Source organism: Rhinopithecus roxellana, chromosome 9, assembly GCF_007565055.1.
Source record: "Rhinopithecus roxellana isolate Shanxi Qingling chromosome 9, ASM756505v1, whole genome shotgun sequence".
Taxonomy (NCBI): domain Eukaryota; kingdom Metazoa; phylum Chordata; class Mammalia; order Primates; family Cercopithecidae; genus Rhinopithecus; species Rhinopithecus roxellana.
Window position 1 is genome coordinate 108,592,562 of NC_044557.1, and position 19,967 is coordinate 108,612,528.

Genomic DNA, 19,967 nt, shown 5'->3' on the forward strand with positions numbered 1-19,967 from the left:
CAGGAAGGGCTGCCAGACACAGAATCACAGGGCTGCCGAAGGAAGCTTGGGGAGCAGCCCCTCTGACCTCTCCCTTTGAAGATGAGGGCAGGAGAGTCCAGGGAGGGTAAGCGACTTGCCTACAGCCATGCAGGGCTCTCAGGGACTTTTCTGTGCACTCGGGACCCTTGTCCCCTCCCCAGTCACTGGGGTGGCAGCTCCATTTGCTCTTGGCCACAGGTTCTCTGCAGGTACACAGAGAAACCTTGGAGCAAATTACAGAATGATACCCCCTCCTCAGAGCTGAAGCCCAGGTTAGGTGCACAGATGGGTAAGTTGACAGTGGGTGGATTTCAGCCCCATTCACCCTGCTTACCAGATGCCCCTGAGCAGAGTACAATCTCACTGAGGCATGCAAAGCCCGCACATTCCAGCCCACACCTATGTATGCCTGGTCCACAGGCTACCTGGCTTCTCTCCTTGTACCCCCTGAACCTCGTGCAGGACCGTTCCTCCCAGCTTTCTCCTCCATCAACTCCCCTGTGAGTTCACCTCCCTTTGCACAATGGGCTAGCGTGCCCTCTCTCGTCCTCCAACTTGAGGATTTCAGCCCTGTCACCCATCAGTCACTGCCCGCTGCAAACCCTCAGAGTTCTAACTGCCTGGAATAGACACCTTCGTCTCAGAGGTCATCTAGAGCAGGGGTTGGCAAACTATAGACCATGAGCCAAATCTGGCCTGTGCCTGTCACTGTAAATAAAGTTTTGTTGGAACACAGCCATGCCTAGTCATTGACATCGCCTATGACTGCTTTGGAACTACAGCAGAACAGTTGCTAGTTGCAATGGAAATGGCATAGCACACAAGGCCTGTCATTTTCACCATCTGGTCCTTTACAGAGAAAGCGTGCCCATCCCTGACCTAAAGCAAACTTTCCAAGGCTCAGAGAAGTTCAGTAACCTAGCTGATGTCACCAGCTGCTAGATGGCAAAGCCAGCATTCGAACCTGGATCCCCTGACGCTCCTTCTGGTATATTCCAGACTCTTTGAGGAAAGAAAAGACTATACTATGTCATCAGACTCTCACCCCATTGCCAACCTTTTTGTTGTTGTTGTTTTGAGACGGAGTCCCACGCTTTTGCCCAGGCTGGAGTGCAGTGGCATGGTCTCAGCTCACTGTAACCTTTGCCTCCCAGGTACAAGCGATTCTTCTGCCTCAGCCACCTGAGTAGCTGGGATTACAGGCACATACCACCACGCCCGGCTAATATTTTGTATTTTTAGTAGAGACAGGGTTTCGCCATGTTGACCAGGCTGGTCTTGAACTCCTAACCTCAGGTGATCCACCCACTGAGGCCTCCCAAAGTGCTGGGATTACAGGTGTGAGCCACCACGCCCAGCCCCTGCCAGCCTTCTTTCTATACAGAAAAGCACACAAAGGAGAAGTGGCTCTAGTTAGAAAACATCAAGGTGACTTAGAACTCATACCCTCCCGGGGCTCTCCCTGCAGGAATCTGGAGCCTGAGGTAGCAAAGCTCACTCCGCTTTTGCATCAGGCCTGACAGGCTGACCCCACACCAGCCCACCTCCCATCGGTGTTGACATTCCCCTCAGCTCAGCTCCCCATCTGATCAATATTTATTCACTATTTTGAGCTGGTGCACTTGCTCTGGCAGCACGTCCTCTGTTTGCATGCCTGGAGAGGGGGAAGCCAGTCAAAGGGACTCCAAAGAGCGTGACATTTGCATCTTCTGTAGCCACCGTCCTCAGTGGCTCACAGATCACTTCAACTCTGATTTACCAACACAAGGAAGTTTCTTTTTTTCTCTCTCTTCTCTCTTCCCTCCCTCTCAATTCCACTTGGCAATGCTTGCAAGAACACAGCCCCGGGGCCTGATCAGTCATGTTCTCTTGTCTGCCATGGGGAATCCGTGAAAGCTTCTTAGGCCGCAGAGAGGAGAAGGAAGGAAGAATATCCAAGCACGGGTCCCAGTGCAGCTTCTCTCACTGCCAAAAGGAGCCTGGTGGCCAGCAGGTGCTGAGGAGTCCTGGGGGCTGGGGCAGGGTGGCCACTGGGCCGAGGGAATGGCTGAGCACCCATGTGCCAGGGCATGTGGCAGGGTACTGCATTGAATCCTGATACCATGCCTTGGAGGCAGGGACCACTATCTCCATTTCACAGATGAGCAAACTGAAACTCACACTGGACGTGGTCACCCTCTTGGTCAGTGGCCAGTCTGGAACTCAAACTGAGGTCTGCCTGATTCCCAAACTTACACACTATCTTCTTTAACCATGGCGGCCCCAAGGTAAGAGCTGTCCAGGCAGGTCCAAGCAAGCAAGATCCTAGCTGGTCAGTCTCTTTCCTGAAAAAGCTACCTTCCATCAAAGCCATTCCCAGCAAGGTCATTATCGATCCCAGCAAAATCAGGATGGCAAGCCCTGAAGTAGAATGCCACCCCCATCTCCCTACCCCACCGCAAAGGCTCTGGGCAGGGGTCTGTGTCCTTGGACAGCATCTTCCTCCCCCCTCCCTCCTCCCTACTCCTTCATTTACACCGTGCTTGATTTAATGAAGTCACTTATAGAACTCCCTCCTCATTGCCCTGCGGGCTCCCTTGTGAAGGCCACAAAGGTATACTCAGTCCTGCATCTGTGGATGGCCTGTTACTGCTGACCTGCACAAGCGCAAGGCTGCTAGAGCAATGATGAAGCCCAATTAAGTGGAGCCTCCCATGGTCAGCACAGGCAGAGCACACAGGTGGCATGTGTGACTCATTTCAGGGTGGCAGCCTGGCATGAGAGCTACAGCACAGGGCCCCAAGCCAGCCCATGAAGTTTGCATCTGAGCACTGCCATACCCCATAACATCTCGGGGAAGATAGTAACCTCGCCACACCTCAGTGTGCTTGTCTGTAGAATGGGCTGCACCACCCGCCTCACTGCATCCTAATGGGGATGAAACGAGGTATTAGTCATACAGTTTTGGAATGATGTCTGGCACATGGCAAGGGCTATGTAAGCGTGAGTTAATTCTTCAATATATGTATTTTTAAATATCTACATTTGGTTTTAGTTTGGTTTGCAACAGAGCTACTAAAATCCTCCTAAAATGTTTGATACCATTTCTCCACTCCGGAAGGTACAGCACAAAACCTCCACTTCACACTAAAAGAGGAATGTGGCAAATACGTCTGCTTAATTGACGCTCTGCATGGCCTTGATTGTGTAAACAACATCTTTGTGAGGTTTTCAGAGCCCTTTCTATTTACTCACTTGCTTGAACGTAGGAGGTAAAGTGATGAAGCCATACGGCTGGGTTTTTAGAAAACACATCAGACCTTAAAGATTCAATGTGGTCACCTCAGCAGGCTGTGATCACCCCCGTCGCTCATGATGCTGGAGGTATGCCTTGCAGGGGAGGGGATGCGCTGGGCCGGAAAAGCCCAGCTGACTGCTTAGTCAGCCTCAGCAGCCTCTGTCCGTCTCTGTCTCGGTCTCTCTCCTCTCTTCCAGAGTTTGTTTAGAGGTGAGAAGGACCTGAACCATCTAATACAATTTTGTAGGTGAGGCAACAAAGATTGAACAAGAGTGCCTGAAAGTCACCTGTAAATGACTAGAAGGCAGTTACTCCACCGTGTAAACTCACCACAGAGAATGTCATCAACCCTATTTACCGGTATGGCTTCTAAATGACTTTGTATTTTCCTAAAAAATTTAATCAATTTTTAAAAGATGGAATGGGCCAGGTGCAGTGGCTCATGCCTGTAATCCCAGCACTTTGAGAGCTGAGGTGGATAGATCACTTGAGGTCAGGAGTCCAAGACCAGCCTGACCAATATGGCGAAACCCCATCGCTACTAAAAAAAAAAAAAAAAAAAAAATTAGCTGGGTGTGGCGGCAGGTGCCTGTAATCCCAGCTACTCAGGAGGCTGAGGCAAGAAAATCGCTTAAACCTGAGACAGGCTGCAATGAGGTGAGATTGCGCCACTGCACTCCAACCAAAAAAAAAATTACCTACCCCCACTGAGACTCTTAAAAAATGAGCAACAAACAGGTGATGAATCTGTTTACTTGTATTAACAGAGTATGGGTCAGGAGCATGGGTGGGTCACGCCTGTAATCTCAGACTTTGGGAGACCGAAGCAGGAGGATCCCTTGAGGCCAGACAATTGGGATCAGCCTGGGCAACATAGTGAGATTCCATCTCTACCAAATACTACAATGAATAGGGTGTAGTGCACACACCCGTAGTTCCAACTACTTGGGCGTCTAGGGTGGGAGGATCGCTTGGACCTAGGAGCTTGAGGTTGCAGTGAGGTATGATCATACCACCACACTCCAGCCTGGGCAACAGAGTGAGACCTGTCTCAAAAAATCATAAAAATATTTAAATAAATACATAAGTTTTTAAAAATATGCACCATGTGACCAGTCTCAGCATACTTGGGAGGGGCAGCCCAATTTAAACTGACTTCACAGATTAGAAAATGCTAGTAAAGAATTTCTCCAGCTGGCAGTGAACACCGGGGCTTTGATCTTCGTGAGTAAAGGAAAGTCTACATCTTAGGCATTTGACGGTCTGTGGCTGGGAACTAGAGACAGGTGCATATGTGTGGATGTACACACACACGCACACACACACAAGCCCCTTTCAGCATGAAGTGATGCCATCAGTGAATGCACACACACACACACACACACAAAGCCCCTTTTGGCAGAAGTGAAGCCATGGGGGCATGCACGCATACACACACACATGCACACACACACACATGCACACACACACACACAAGCCCCTTTGGCATGAAGTGAAGCCACAGCAGGTGGGCTATCAGACCCTCAGAGGCAGGAAACAGCAGGCAGCTGACACTGAGAGGCTAAACCAGAGACCCAGTAGGCTCCTCAGTGAGCAGGGTGAAAGTCTGGATTGGCCAAAGGTGTCCATCCTGGCAGACCTGGGACTACCATCAGGAAGGTCTGTGGGAGACAGGAGGGCACCTCCAGGGCCTAAGCATCCCCGTCAGGGCAGGACCAGCAAGAGCAGTGCTGAGCCCAGTTCTGGGAAACCTGTGTGCCAAGCCAATTGCAAAGGCAGGGCCTGGAGTGCCAGGAACTAAGATGACGACACTGTGTTTGGTCTTGATACCAGGTAGGCGCCCTGATATGAGGACCACTGTGGGTCAACATGGGACCTGAGACACTGCTCACCCAATCCTGAGCTTCTGAATTGGCCACCTTATATGGCTTCACACTTGACAAGGTATCAGAGCCTAGAAAAAGCAGTGAGCCAGACTTACAGATAGAGGCACACCCCGATCAGGAATCCTCAGGGGGGCTGGTGGTATCAAAAGCTAATTTTATACCCTTTGCTGACTCGGGGGCTAAGGCACAGGGCCCTGGATTGCATGTGGCTGCAGTCTTCCACAGCAATTCTAAGATAATCTAAAAATCGGTCTCTTGTGGCCAAGCGTGGTGGCTCACGCCTTTAATCCCAACACATTGGGAGGTCAAGGCAGGCAGATTACTTGAGGTCGGGAGTTCGAGACCAGCCTGGCCAACATAGCAAAACCTCATCTCTACTAAAAATATAAAAAAAAAAAAAATTAGCCAAGCACAGTGGCACACACCTGTAATCCCAGTTACTTGGGAGGCTGAGGCACGAGAATTGCTCAAACCCAGAAGCCAGAGACTGCAGTGAGCCAAGAACATGCCACTGCACTCCAACCTGGGTGAGAGCGTGACTGTCTCAAAAAAAAAAAAAAAATCTATCTCTGGTGGTCTCTACCAATCTTTCCATGATTAACTTCCTGTTTTGGTCCCTCAACACCAATTTCAATGTCTAGTCTCAAATGTCTTAATGTTACTAGAATTCACTCACACCATTAAATTAATTAACATTAAGATAGTAACATTTTACTCTTCCAGTTCTATTTGCATATTTTGAGAGAATCACAAATAAGAATCATCTCAACCAAAGGAATGAATAATCGTAATCGTACAATTTCAGCCATGTGATACTTGGATAGGGAGACATTTTAGGGCAGAGTAAAGTTAGCTAGTATCCATTCCTCCTTCATAATCGCACCTCAATTTCCTCTTGGGAAATTTTCTCTCCCCCATGATGTAGCCTAAGGGCTTACCTCCTATTAGAGATACCAGACATGACATATATATCCTCCCTCTCACACCCAACTATGGCAGAAGGCAGGCATAAGGCCCAGTTCAGTCACATGGACAATGGCTGGCAGCAGGATGACCCTGCAGATCCTGCCTTCCAGCCCCTCAGATGCCCTCTGGTCACTGCCCTCGCCTCCCGATTCCTCCACCTTCCACTAATTCTGTGAGCCACCTTCTCCCATAGCCTTCCAGTAAAGTAGTTTTTAAGTTAAATGGTCTTTGCTGTTTGCAAAGAACATGGATTCCTAAGTGGATGCCATGACGTCTACCCTCAGTAAGGCCAGCGATAGCTGGACAGAGACCTGGCTGGCTCACTGTACCCCTTCCATGCAGAGGTTGAAAGGCAATACACCACAGTGATAAATGCCGTGAATGGATGCTGCTCACATATGTACAACCAGAAGCAAAAGCCATTGAGAACCTGCAATTGGGAGACAGGAAAACTGCATCCTGTTGTCCAGTTGAAATGTGATGGGCTCACATGCAGCCCTGAAGGCCAGGCTGACAGTAGAAACATCCTCTTGCCTGCCAGTCTTCCATCCTCCCTCCTGCCATGGGTATATACTCACACATGTGTATGAACATGTGCAAGCCTGCACACGCCCGCACACACATGTACACATGCTCACATACATGCACATACACACTTGGCCAGCAGGCATCCTCCTGCTCCTCTCTGGGGAGAATCTCTCTTGGAGACTATGGCAGGCCTAGCATCCAAGTGGGGCCTGGGTAGCAAGTGGAGAAACAGGAAAGGAAGGAATAGAGGGAGACCCAAAAAATACTTACGCTTTCAGACCATGACCCCAGAACATTTCACAATCATCTCCTCCTCTGGTGGAACCCAAAAGGCCAGGTCACTGCACTCACAATTACACATCTCAAATAAGCCAGGAGTCCCAGAGGGATATACCACTTTGCTCTATGTAAGACTAACAGGGCCACCCAGACAGCCTGACAATAAAACATTTCCAACGTGCGATGCCAAAATGTCGCTCCCTACCATGCCCACGTCCACATTCTCTTCCAGTCTGGGAGCCACAGGCATCTGTGCCGACTGGAGAGATGAGCAAGGAGGGAACAGAACAGCCCACCAGGCTCAGCACAGCAGAGACCCGCAGATCCCGCCCCCAGTGTCAAACCAGCTCCTAACGGAACTCCATCTACCCACAGTGCGGACACACGGGTCAGACCTATGGGTGCACACACATGCACACAGGCACACACATGGACACACATTTCCCCAGCCCACCAGGAGTGCCACTTACGCAGGTTAACACCAGACCAAAAACAAAATGGGGGCAAAACCCCACGGGACCGAGGCAGAGGCGGCTTGCTTCCTAGCACGTTTATTGGAGCCTTGGTTAAGCGTGGATGCGGATCAGAAGCCCCTACCAGAGCCCAGTCAGGCTGACTGGAGCAGGGCACTGGGGGGCAATGTCCTTTTTCCCCATTATAGACAACAGTATTAAAAAAAATAAACTTTACAATAATACATTTTCGCTCATCTGTTGGGGTATTGTTTCCATAGTTCTGTTGCTTAAAAAAAGGAAAGAAAGGGGAAAACCACACAATATATGTATATGGACGTATATATACATATATGTCGGGAGAGGAGCCCCGGTGTGTACATACAGTTGACGTACGTCTAGGAAATTAAGAAAGAGAAAGTGGAAGAGGAGGGAGAGGAGAGCAGGAGAGCTCGAGGGAACAGGGTGCTGCAGATACACACCCGGCTGTGGTCTCTCCCCTCCCTCTCCCCAAAGGGAGACCTGCCAAAGGACCCACGAGAAACCAAAAAAAAAGCCAACAAAGGACCATTTCTCTCTGACTTCAAAATTTCTGCCACCAAGAAAGAAGCTGATGCCCGAGTTTTGCTGCCTTGCCACAAGGGGCTCTCCCAGGCAGGCTGAGCTCCTGAGGCCTCGTGGAGCTGGCCCCCAGCCCCACCACTCTGTGCTACAGTCAGGGGGAGCCCAGCGCAGTGCTAACCCCCTCCGCCGCCATCCGTGGGGAAGTCCCCACACCAGCTGCAGACCCACCAGCCCCACCCGAGGGCAGAGAGGGAGGGCAAAACCACCTCCATCCTCGAAGCCAAAGGGCTGAAGGTGGACCCCCGTGGCCAGCCCCGCTGCCCCGCTAACCGATGCCCTCTGCCAGCCCCCAGCAGGTCCCCAGAGTGGGCAGCGTGGGGAAGCAGCTGAGTTGTCCTGCCCCCAGCCAGCCTCAGGCACAGCCCAGAGTCCCTTCCACTGCAGGCTCTTGTCCGGTCTCTGCTTCAGAAGGGTCCAGAGAGAAAAACACCAGGAGAAAGTGAAGGGCATTTCTAGAGCCTCGTGCCCTCCTCGGCACCAGAGTTTCCCCTGCCAGGGGACCCCTGGGCCAGCTCTCAGGCTGCCCGCCTGCTTGTCTGTTTGGTTTACAAAAACTTCTCCAGAGAAGAAACCTGGGAGGAGACAGGTTCAGCAACAGGTGGGAAAAACAATTTTTTTTTTGCAAGGTGCGTGTGTGTCTGTGTGTGTTTCCATTTCATCAGGCGGCTGTTCTTGTCTGCGTAGCTTTTGAAAATCTTCTGACTCGGTTCCCATAGCCTACAAGGCCAGTTTCAGCATCAGGACAGACAGCACGGTCAAGGCAGCCGACGGTCTGGCTCTGCTGGGGCCTGAGTTAGGTTTGATCACCTTGTTACTCCCTGGGATGATATTTGTCGTGAGCTGAATCCAGAGCAGGAGGAGAATCAGGAACAAAGAGAATGAAAACAAAGAAAACAATCAGGAGGCCTGGGACCAGGCAGAGAAATGGACTCGGGAACTGGACACCTCAAGCCCCTTTCTTCCATCCACAGGGACAGCCCCTTTCTTCCATCCACAGGGACCCTCCTTTGCACTCTGAAGGGAGTGCTGACTCTCCTGGAGCTGGCCCAGGCAGGAGCAAAAGGGATTGCTCTGTCCCTTCTGGTCGCAAGCCCTGGGGTTTGGAGAGGAGGGCAGTGGTCACCAGGAAAACAGGCTACTCCTCCCTGCATCGGGGCTGAGGACCTGTGTCCCAGTGAGGAGGCAGATGGTATAAAGAGCTGAAGGAGAAGGAGGAGAGAAGAAGGAGAGGAGAGAGGAAGGAGAGGGGAAGGAGAGAGGAGGGGAAGGAGACAAGAGGGGAAGGAGAGCGGAGGGGTAGGAAGGGGAGGGGAGGGCTGGAGAAGGGTGGGGAGGGGCATGGAGGGGAGGGGGTGTGGGAAGGGGAGGGCTGGAGAAGGGTGGGGAGGGGCATGGAGGGGTGGGGAGGGGTGGGGATGGGACGGGCGGGAAGGGGAGAGGAGGGGAGGGGAGGGGTGGGAAGGGGAGGGGAAGGGAGGGGTGTGGAGGGGAAGAGACGGGTGGGAAGGGGAGGGGCGGGAGGGGTATGGAGGGGAGGGGAGGGCAGGGGAGGGGAGGGGAGGGAGCCCACATTCTCCCTGTTTCTCAATTTCTTCAAATCCCTCCTCCTCCATGAAGCCCTCCCTGAACATCTTTGTCTGAGTTTCTCTCTCTTCTGTGAGGTCTCACACTGCCTTTTCTTCTCATCTAAGTTACTATCTTGGGTCTGTAAGTCAGAGATAGATAGAGATAAGATGATAGAGATAGAGATAGAGATAGAGATAGAGATAGAGATAGAGATAGAGATACAGAGATAGATAGAGATGAGATAGAGATAGAGATAGAGATATATAGAGATATAGAGAGATATAGAGATATAGATATAGATATACTTCCTGTGCTGGGGGTTTCTTCAAGGAAAGAACTGTGTCTGTTTCCACTTCTGTGCCTCCTAAATATCACGGAAACAGTGCCGAGCAGGTGGTCAACACAATTGTCCTAAAGAGTAAGGAAGGTATGGGAGGGCCTCTGCTCAGAGCAGCCATTTGTCTCTCCCCAAGGAGAGAGCCAGGGGCCCTGGATGCAGCCTTTGCACTCCCCCACCCCACCCCAGCAGAGTAAGTGCCCACCCTGGTCCACAAGCTCAGCTGGCCCAGCCCATGGGATGAGATTTGAGGGTGCTCGATCTGAGGCTCGCCAGGGAAATGCCGCCCCTCCCGGCCCAGCCTTCTGCACCCATCCCCACTCTGCCCCCAACTCACCTCTGTGAAGCACATGCTTAACTCTTTGGAGTTGTTGACCTTCAGCCCCTGCTCCTGTGAGAGAGAAGGTGCCAGTCAGGATAAGTCACCAGGCTGTTCCTGGCTGAGCTTTGTCCAGAGACTTAGATGAGGCCAGGCACTGTTGGCTTCGCTAAGCACAGCCAGTGCACACAGTGAAGAGGGGTGGCTCAATTCCACACAGCACAAAATGCTTCTGTTCTTCTCTGACACCCTCAGCAATTAGGACCCGACTCCTCTGGCTCCTAGAGAACAGAGTTCTAACTCTGCTCCCAACTTGCCCACGGTCTTGGGCAGGGACCGTGTCTTCTTTTCCTTACACTGAGCAGTGTCTGGTTCATAACAACTCAACAAATGTTTCACTAGATGCCTGCATCCATGAATGAATGAATGAATGAATGCCACAGATCAGAAACGGCCTCCAAGGGCCGGCCAACTCCTGTTAATTTGCCATGGCTAATGGAGGACTCTATAGAAAAAGATCATAAGCGTTCATCTGGGCTTGAGGGGAAGAGAGGCATGATTGATTAGTGATGTCTGCCACTGGTACCCATTAGGTGGGTATCTGGCAATTTCACCAGCTCATTTCTGTCCTACACGAATGTGCCCACGTGGGAGCACTGTGGACAAGGTGAGGGATGAAGAAGGCTGGTTTGGTGATGATTCCAGGATTCTCTACCCTGGCAGTTATCATCACTGTCATGGATATCCATGGGAACCAGCTGGGGACGCAGTGCTTCCATCCAGGATTCAAATGGCTTGTTCCCAGGCCACTTCCAGGGAGGCTCTGGCCACCAGAAGCAACTGGGAAGCCCAAGAAATTATGCTGCAATCACTACTCTTGGCCAGAAGTATCAATAACCCCTTGGACATCACAGGCAATCTGCCACCCAGGGCATCTGGTCAGCTAAACAAGACCCCAGCTGTCACATGGAGACCCTGGCCAAGAGGAGAGTCACTGCCAATGGTGGAGATAGGACCACGGTGATGATTAGCACAGCGAGAACGGAACCAGGAGTGTCCCCAGGTGCCAAGGTGATGCCCAGCCAACTCCCCAGCTGTTGCCCTCTGGAGAAGGGCCTGTGCTCTATAACCCTTCCAGACCCAAGGCCTGGACTCCACTCCCCAGGACTCGGTGCTGCTCCAGCGAAGACTGTGTGAGGCCACAGGGCAGGATGTCGGGGGAAACAGAACACGCCCACCCCCTCGGAGGCTGTGCTGTCATCATGGCCTCGCATCTGCCTTCCAGAGTCCCTTGGTCAATCCTTGCTCAGTCACCTCAGTCCCCACCTGTGACATCCTATGGCTTTTTGGAGTCTGTGCCTGTGGACTGACACCTATGGACGCCCAGCATCACTTCCTACTCTCATTGTTTTAGGTGTGGCAGGCCAGTCCCTGCCCTTTCTGGGAGGCCCTGTCTTATCCTTGTGTCCCTACCCCCAACAGAGCTCACTAAACCGTTGGGAGCCCTCTCCTTTGACCCCTCCCCATCTCCTGTGTCCCCCCACCCTCTCCTCTCTCCCCTCCCCTTTCCTCTGTCCCCTCACCATCTGTGTCCCCTCCCCCTCTCTCTTCCCTCCCCTCTCCTGTCCCCTCCTCCTCTCCTGTCCCCTCCCCAGCTCCAGTGTCCCCTCCCCCTCTCTCTCCCCCTCCTGTCCCCTCCTCCTTTCCTGTCCCCTCCCCTCTCCCTCTCTCCCCTCCTCCTTTCCTGTCCCCTCCCCTCTCCCTCTCTCCCCTACCCCTCTCTCTCCCCTCCCCTCTCCCTCTGTCCTCTCCTCTCCTCTGTCCCCTCCCCTTTCCTCACTAAACCAAAGGAACCCACAGGGAATCACAGAGGCAGAAGCCCCCTGCACTCAAGGTCCTCACTGCCTGTCCACCAAAGCAACTCCATTTTTATTTGTTTTGTGTATTTGAGTCTTAGCTGTTTTGTGTATTGGAGTCTTAGCTTATTTGTATATCAGAGGTACGCATAAAATTGTTTGGACAATAGTCTACTGCCTAACAAAATAAGGCCTGAGAAAACAACCGACAAGAAGGGCCCCAGGGTGGGGCCTGCACAACGTGCTGTGGCTGTGGGTGCTGCTCTCAGGGAAGCCCCGGACCCAGACACTCTGCAGGGTTACACCCAAGGTCCGCCCATGCAGAGCAGCTGACAAAGCACCCAGCACCTGCCAAGTGCAGCATTTTCCCTGGCCTGGGGCTTGGCCAGGTGTGAAGAGAGAGGATCTGAAGGCTCACAAGGGGGGCCTGCAACTGGATTTTGCTCCTCGGAGTGAGCAGAACTTGACAAGTTCCTCTGAAACAGGATAGAGGGGAGGGGACGCTGGCAAGTATTACACAGGAAAAATGACAGGGAAGAGGAGAGTGAAGAAAGGGGTGGAAGGAAGAGAGGAAACCAGGTGAAGGGAGAAGCAGACAAAGAGAAACAGGAAAGAGGGAGAGGGGAGGGGACACAGTAGGGGGAGGGGACAGAGGAGAGGAGACAAGACAGAGGAGAAGGGAGGGGACAGAGGAAAGGGGAAGAGACGGGGGGGGGTGGGGGGGAGAAGGGGGAGGGGACAGAGGGAGAGGGGAAGGGACAGAGGAGAGGGGAGGAGACAGAGGAGAGGGAAGGGGACACAGTAGAGGGGAGGGGACAGAGGAGGGGGCAGGGGACAGAAGGGGAAGGGACAGAGAAGAGGGGAGAGGAGAGGGGAGGGGAGACAAGGGGGGGAGAGAGGAAGAGGGGAGGAGACAGGGGAGGGAACAGAGGAGAGGGGAGGGGACAGGAGAGGGGGAGGGAACAGAGGAGAGGGGAGGGGACAGAGGGTAGGGGAGGGGCACAGGAGAGAGGATGGGACAGGGAAAAGGGAAGGGACAGAGGAAAGGGAGAGGGGACAGAGGGAAAGGGGAGGGGAGGGCATGGTAAGGGGAGGAAGCTGAGGGAGAAATATAGCAGGAGGGGAGGGGACAGAGGAACAGAAGACAGAGGGAATAGAGGAAGGAGGCAATAGAGGGCTGGGGAGAGAACAAAGTAGGAGGCGAGGGGGCTGAGGACAACCACTGTACCCTCTCATCTGATGCTGATTATCAGGCGACAGTGAAACACCTCCCTGGGCCAGCCCCAAGGGACATCTGCCCCAAGGTGCAGTCTCTGCCAGAGGCGACAGAGCTCTTGGGTAGGAGTGTTGCCCAGCAGCTGACCTTTTCTGAAAGCGGCACCCAGTGGGGTGAGGGGCAGAGAGAGAGACCACCTCTGATGCCAAAACCACCAGTGTCTCAAATTCAGTGCCTCCCTACCCTCCAGGGGCTCATACTCTAATAGAGAAACTATAGACTCGCACATAACCACTGATATGGTCTGGCTGTGTCCCCACCCAAATCTCACCTTGAATTGTAGCTTCTATAATTCCTGTGTGTCATGGGAGGGAACCGCTGGGAGATAACTGAATCATGGGGGTGGGTATCTTCTGTGCTGTTCTCGTGGTAGTAAGTCTCATGAGATCTGATGGTTTTATAGATGGGAGTTCCTCTGCACATGCTCTCTCTTTGCCAGTCACCATGTAAGACGTCCCTGTGCTCTTCATCTTCCACCATAATTGTGAGGCCTCCCCGGCCATGTAGAACTGTGAGTCCACTGAACCTCTTTCCTTTATGAATTACCCGGTCTCAGGTATGTCTTTATTAGCAGTGTGAGAACAGACTAATACAACCGCCTTCACAGCAGATGAATACACAGAGGGGAGAGAAGGATGCCTGAGAGTCTAGGGAAACAGCCTGGGGCTGACTCCGTCCCTACTCAGAGCCTCTCATCCCCTGGAGGTGTCTGTGGCTCCAGTCCCAAAGTGCACAGGCCTAGGCTGCAAGGATGGCAGGACACAGGGCTGCTAACAGTAAATCCTCCACCATGGAAGCAGCACGGGGACTCTGGGAAGAGCCGACCCCCAAGGGCTGCGCTGTGGGTGCCACCAGAAGCATTAAATAACTGGCTCTTGCAGATGGCACTGGGGGAAGGACGCACACACAGAGGAAGGACAGTAGGAAAGGCATGCTTCATCCTTCCAGAGCTTTCTCCCAGGGACGCTCCGGTGCCCAGGAAGTGAGAAGAAAATTATTGTCTTCCTCCTCTTCCTTGCCCACCTCCTGCCTACCCCAAAGGCCTGGGCCGGCAGCCCCAGAGACTCGCTGGTCTAGTGCTTTCCTGCTGGCTGGAGCTGCGGCTCTCCAGCGGTCCCTGCTTCTGTCCCTGGTCCCGCCCTTAAATCTCAGTGCCCCTGGCCTTCCTCCCTGACCTGGGACATCCCCAGTAACTCACACCTCTCACATTGTCTCCATCACAACAACTCAACGCTGCCTGTGACAGAAGACAATGCAGACAGGGTGTGGTTGTGTTCCAGTAACACTTCATTTGTAAAACCAGGCACAGCAGACCCCCTCTCTGCACAGTAGACCCCCACTCAGCACTCTGTGCTGTCCTGACTGTGCCTTGGCTCTGCTGCTGATTCACCTGGGGCAGTCCGTCCACTGCAACCCCACACCCACTCTCCCGATTCTTTTCAGGCCTAGCAGGAGGCATTGCTACACCCATGGGTCCTTGGTCTCCACCTGAGTCAATGCACTCTCTCTATCCTCTGGACCCCATCATCCTCTATCAGTCCTACACGCAGCAGGTGCACAAATCACATTCTCCCTCATAGATATCTGAGCTTCATCCTGTCCATCCTCCAGCACCGGGACCACAGTCCTGGCCCAGAATGCTTGTTAGCCTTGGTGTCTGCGATGTAGTGATGTGCAATAAGAATTTCTGTTGAGTCAATGAATGAATGCACTGACAGATCTCTCAGTCCCATGCTCTGAGGTCCACAGGCCTGTGTGCTGGGTATGAGACCCATCCAGGAGCAGGCAGGAGGAGGGAGGAGAGAGAGGTGGCCACTGGCTGCAGAGTCGGCAGCAGGCATGCAGTGAGGGGGCCTTGGGGCACTCTCTCAAACTCATTTTTAATTTGCCCAAGATGTGATTGGCAGTCCAAATCACAGGCGGGCAGGTGGAGACGGGGGGCAAAGGAGATGGTGTGTTGTAGGGCTCCCCGGTGCTGGGAAAGGTAGGACTCCAGCTGATCTGATGGGGCCCTGCAAATTGGCATTCTGGGCCCAGAGCAGCCCCAGGGGAGTGTTGGGGAGAACAGTAGGCCATGGCCAGGGAAGCACCAACCATTGCCCATATCTCACCCCAGCCCCCACTGCACTGCCCTGGTCCAGGCCCCATCATAAGACCGAGAGTCTCTAACAAACCTTCCTACATCTTCAATAGAAAGCATCTTCACCTCTGCAGCTGCCTGTGCTTACAGAGGGCACCCAGGAGGAGGAGGAGAGCTGTGGGCACTGAAACACACAGGCCCCATCCTCTAGGACAGCAGCGAGTTCCAGTAAATCCAATGAACTGGGGACTCCGGGGTCTCTCTTTCCACCTGAATGGAGCACCCACTCCATGCCAAGCACTGTGCACCCAGCTACGCAGGGTGACACAGAAGGGTGAGATGCTACTCTGGCCTCTGGGGACCCTGGCCTAGCAGGGGAGAGGAGAACACATCATGATGGGGCCATGAACACGCAGAGCGGGAGCCCAAAGCAGGCGGAAGGCAACCTGGTGTGGAATCGGAGAAGGCACTCCCAAGAGGTGACATCGGGGTAGGACGCACCAGGTAGAGAGGAGTGGGAGAGGGAAAGGAGACACATCTTGCTCAGAGGAACGGCCAAGTGCAGGTCAGCAGCTGACTCACCCATCCTGCACGTGTCCAAGACTGGCCTGACACTCAGGTTCCCTGCTCTAGAGCCCAGTGGGGTGGAGAGAAGGGCAAGGGAATTCAGACGAGGTATATATTTAATAAACATGCGCCAGGCCAGAAGGCTCCAGGAGAGACCATTCTGCAGACCCTGTCAGGCCTCTCCAAGGTCCACAGAGCCCCAGGCAGGCAGGGTTGCCCAGAGAGGGGGCCACACCCTGAAGGAGACACTTCTGAGAGGAGGACCTAAGACACCAGCCACAGGGCCAACTTGGACGGGGCTCCTGACTCTAGTGTGGTGGCGTCCAAGACACCCACCGCCCTCCTCAACAGCCCCACTCCCACCGTGGAAAGTCCTTTGCGGGGAGCAGATTTGGAGGAGGAGGAAGCAGAAGGTGGCCGGGGGACAGGGTTCCTGGCCCTTCTCGACTGCCAACCAGCTGTGGGGCTGTGGACACGCTGCTGTCGTCACCAGGCCTCTGGTCGCTTGTGTTTGGGAAGATCTTGGAGGGTCCTTCAAGTCCTGACATACAGATACCCATGTAGGGACCCAACTGGCTACCATCTCTGGGGTTCCCTAAGCCTTCCCCCAAGGAAGAAGGAAAGACAGAGAGCAGCAAAACAATCTTGCCTCTGTCTCTACATTGTATCTAGGGTATACAGGTTCCCCCAACTCTTCCTCCCATCCAGGCTCAGCTCTCAGTCCCTGCGATCACTTAGGGACTCCTTCCTATAGCTATGGGTGCCCCTAACACCCCAGGCTCCACAAGGGCCACCACAGAGTTACTCAATCAGAGATGGTCCAAGCTAGGAGAGCTGAGAGACAGGGGACAGATGTGGGCTGGCGAGGAGGGAAGGCACCCACACCAGCCCCAGGCAAGGCGGGGCGAGGGCTTATTCACTTGACACTTCCAGCTCCCAGCATGGGATAGTAGGTGCTCATTAAAAACATTATAATTAAAACTGAATCAGAGGCCCTTCCTCTTCCATTTCTCTAAGAAACCTGGAGAGTGGTGGTGGTTGGATCCCTTTTGAGGGTCTATTTCCCCTCCTTTCCTCCTGGGAGGCTCTCTCAGCTGTCCTGCCCAGACTGACTTAGTCCACAGGCCTCCAGCCACCCGCCAGGCAGCCTCCCCAGACCCCGGATTTGTAACACCTGACATTTGTGCAGCATTCCTCCATTGACCAAGCACTTTCACATAAATCATCCCACATACAGATCACCCGTATCTCCACTGAGATCAAACCAAGATTTGAGCAAGTCCCCCAATGGTGAGACCACAGAAAACCAGGTAGGGGCTAAAAGAAACCAAGTAACCGATGGCTTGGCAAACTGCAGGAGAAAAAGAATTAAATGGGCCTCAGAATCATCAGGGCTGACGGTGAAGGGGGCTGGGTGGGGGTCCCAAAGCCACGGCTTTGGACTTTACAACCACAAGGAAGCACAGTGGGAGTCCTGGGAAGGTTGCCAGCATCCTCTTGAGTCAGCCTCTCCCCAGATGGGCCAGCCCCAGGGGCTCAGAACGAAGGGTGCATGCAGGAGGTTGGTGAGGTCTGGATGACCTGACAGGTGGCACAGCCCTGACTGGCCGAGCTGCCCGCCGCTCTAGCATGAAATTGAGCAATTGTCTGCAGAGCAGGACCCCGAGCCCCCTGCTCGCAGCCACTCAAGCATATCCAGTGTCATTAGGAGCTGCCCAAGGGTGACAACAGCACCTCAGCTCCAATCAGGAGGGGAGCGAAGTGGAAGGAGCAGGACATGGAAGAGCTCCCCACCCAGCCGCCAAGAGGGCACTTGGAGGTCAGCTGCTCCTGAGCAGGGGGGCACACAAGGGAAGCAGAAGGAGGCAGAAAGAGAAGGGGAGGGCTTCCCTAACCAGAACAGGCACATGCACTTCTACAATGGGTGCCCAGGAAGGATTTGAACCTCCGCCAAGCTGGGTCCCTGCTCAAGCCTGCATCCTGGCACTGTGGATGTGCACCGTTGACCCTATGAGCCTGCTGCCCCACTCAGACGGGTGCCTCGCTGCCTCACACACAGCCAGGACTTGTTCCCCCTGCACCTGCGCCCCACTGCCTGCTCTTCAGACCCCACAGCCTGCCAGGCAAGTATAACACTGTGATGTAACGGGTTTAACGCTTGCAAGATGAATGCTCAAATGAAGGAACAGGTGAAGAATGACCCCCGGCAGCTCCTCCCTGCCTCTCGGGTCTCTGAACGAAAGGGGAGACCCTCTCTCCCCGGCCTCAGCTGAGTCATTTCCCACACCACTTCCGGTGCCATGGTGCTCACCCCACGCCTCAGCCACACCCCCCTCACCTGGACAGACGTGCAGGTAGTGATGACACTGGTCCCCAGGCTGGTGCTATCACTGAGGTCATCTGGCAAAGAAGGCGTCTTCTCCACCCGAGGAGCCTGGGTGGCCTGGAATGAGGGGCCTTTAGGGGACACGTTCACATCTGTGCCGTTGCCAAAGGCCTGGATGGCGTTCCCTGGGATGGGGGTGAGGGTAGATGCAGAAAAGTCAGGACCCACGTCCATCACTCCTGTCCCTGCTCCTCACCCTGATCATCCCCTTCCCTGGAATAGTCCAGAAGTTGGGACAGGGCATGGTACAGGCAGATTCCCTCTGCTGAACCTCTTTTTCAGATACCTACAAAGGTCTCACAGCTACAGAATAGAGGTTAAAACCCAAAGAAACCAGAACAGCAAGAAGTGTACATGATGGGGAACACAGAAGAAAAAAGGAGAAAAAGAAGGGGGTGGGATGCAGGGGAGCCTAGGGGAGGAGGGGGCCACCTCCTCTGCATGGTGCCACCGGCCACACCTCCTGAAGCTCCTCATCTCCAGCTCCCTAGTCACAGGCTCTTCCAGGCCCTGTGCCTCCTCGGATGTTCCCAGGTCCCCACCCTGGCATGCAGGGGCCCCACATTCAGCCCTCTGCCTGCTCCACACCACAGACTCTCCCTGGGTGGTCTCTGCTCCTCCCACACCATCCAGAGAGGTGCCCAGAAAATCTCCGCCTCCACGTGCCACATGCATCTCAAACTCGTTAGGTCTAAGCCTGGGCTAGGTGTCTCCTCCTACCCTTGTCAACGCTCTTTTCCCTCTGACCCCTCATATCGCAGCCTTGAAGGTATCATCTCTTATCTACCCAGGTCCCCCATGTCAGAATTCTGAAGGTCACCCATGGTGCCTCCCTGCACACCTGCTGGCAGCCCACTGAGCCCACCTCCTAAAGATCCCTCCACCCCATTTCCCATCGCTGTTCCCCTCCCACTGCTCTGGTTCACAGCCACCATTTGTGCCCCTGTAAGCAGCTACTATGGCCTTCTGATGGGCCTCTCTGTGTCACGTCACCTGTCGGAATTGATTCACTCTGACCCCCACTGCCTCACAACACAGGCAGATTCACTTTCTGGAATGCCGATCTGATCTCACACCCTTGCTGGCATTCCTTCAAACACCCACACCACCACTGTCACCCCTGCAGGACAAGAAGATCTAAATGCCTCAGGCCTACAAGGCCCTGCATGACAAGGATGCTGTCTACCTGTCCAGATAACTCTTGCCACTCTGGTCATCTTCAGTGCTATGTAGCAAGGCTATATGACTGGCAGTTCCCTCCACCCGCCATGGTCTTCTGTGGAGCCCAGGACCTCTGCCCAGGGTGGACTGGCAGGCACCCCCTGCCTCTTTAACTGACCGATGCCCAGCTAGACATCCACAGATACATTTTCCAAGAAGCCTTCAGGGCCTCCCTCCTCTTTCTGGCTGACTTGGGCATCCCCACCCTGGGCTCCTCAAGAACCCTGTGCAGACCCTTCCTCTAGAGCAGCTCACTTGCACTGTGATCATGAGTGACCCCTCTCAGTCCACCTCCATCAGGCTATACCTCCTCAGTGACTTGGATC

The 19,967-nt window shown here is 53.8% G+C and overlaps 1 protein-coding gene across 3 annotated transcripts in view; it reads right to left on the reverse strand.

The window, feature by feature from the left end:
- Positions 1 to 7,492: 7,492 nt before the first annotated feature.
- The window catches only part of GFRA2 (GDNF family receptor alpha 2), a 99,546-nt gene continuing 87,071 nt past the window's right edge, over positions 7,493 to 19,967 (reverse strand). For all 3 annotated transcript variants that reach the window (XM_030938263.1, XM_030938262.1, XM_030938261.1), the window contains 3 exons: positions 18,373 to 18,545; positions 10,274 to 10,327; positions 7,493 to 8,873 (listed from right to left, as the gene is read on the reverse strand). In XM_030938263.1, the coding sequence (XP_030794123.1) occupies positions 8,751 to 8,873; positions 10,274 to 10,327; positions 18,373 to 18,545 (350 nt within the window). In that variant the 3' untranslated portion in view covers positions 7,493 to 8,750. The remainder of the gene's footprint in view (positions 8,874 to 10,273; positions 10,328 to 18,372; positions 18,546 to 19,967) is intronic.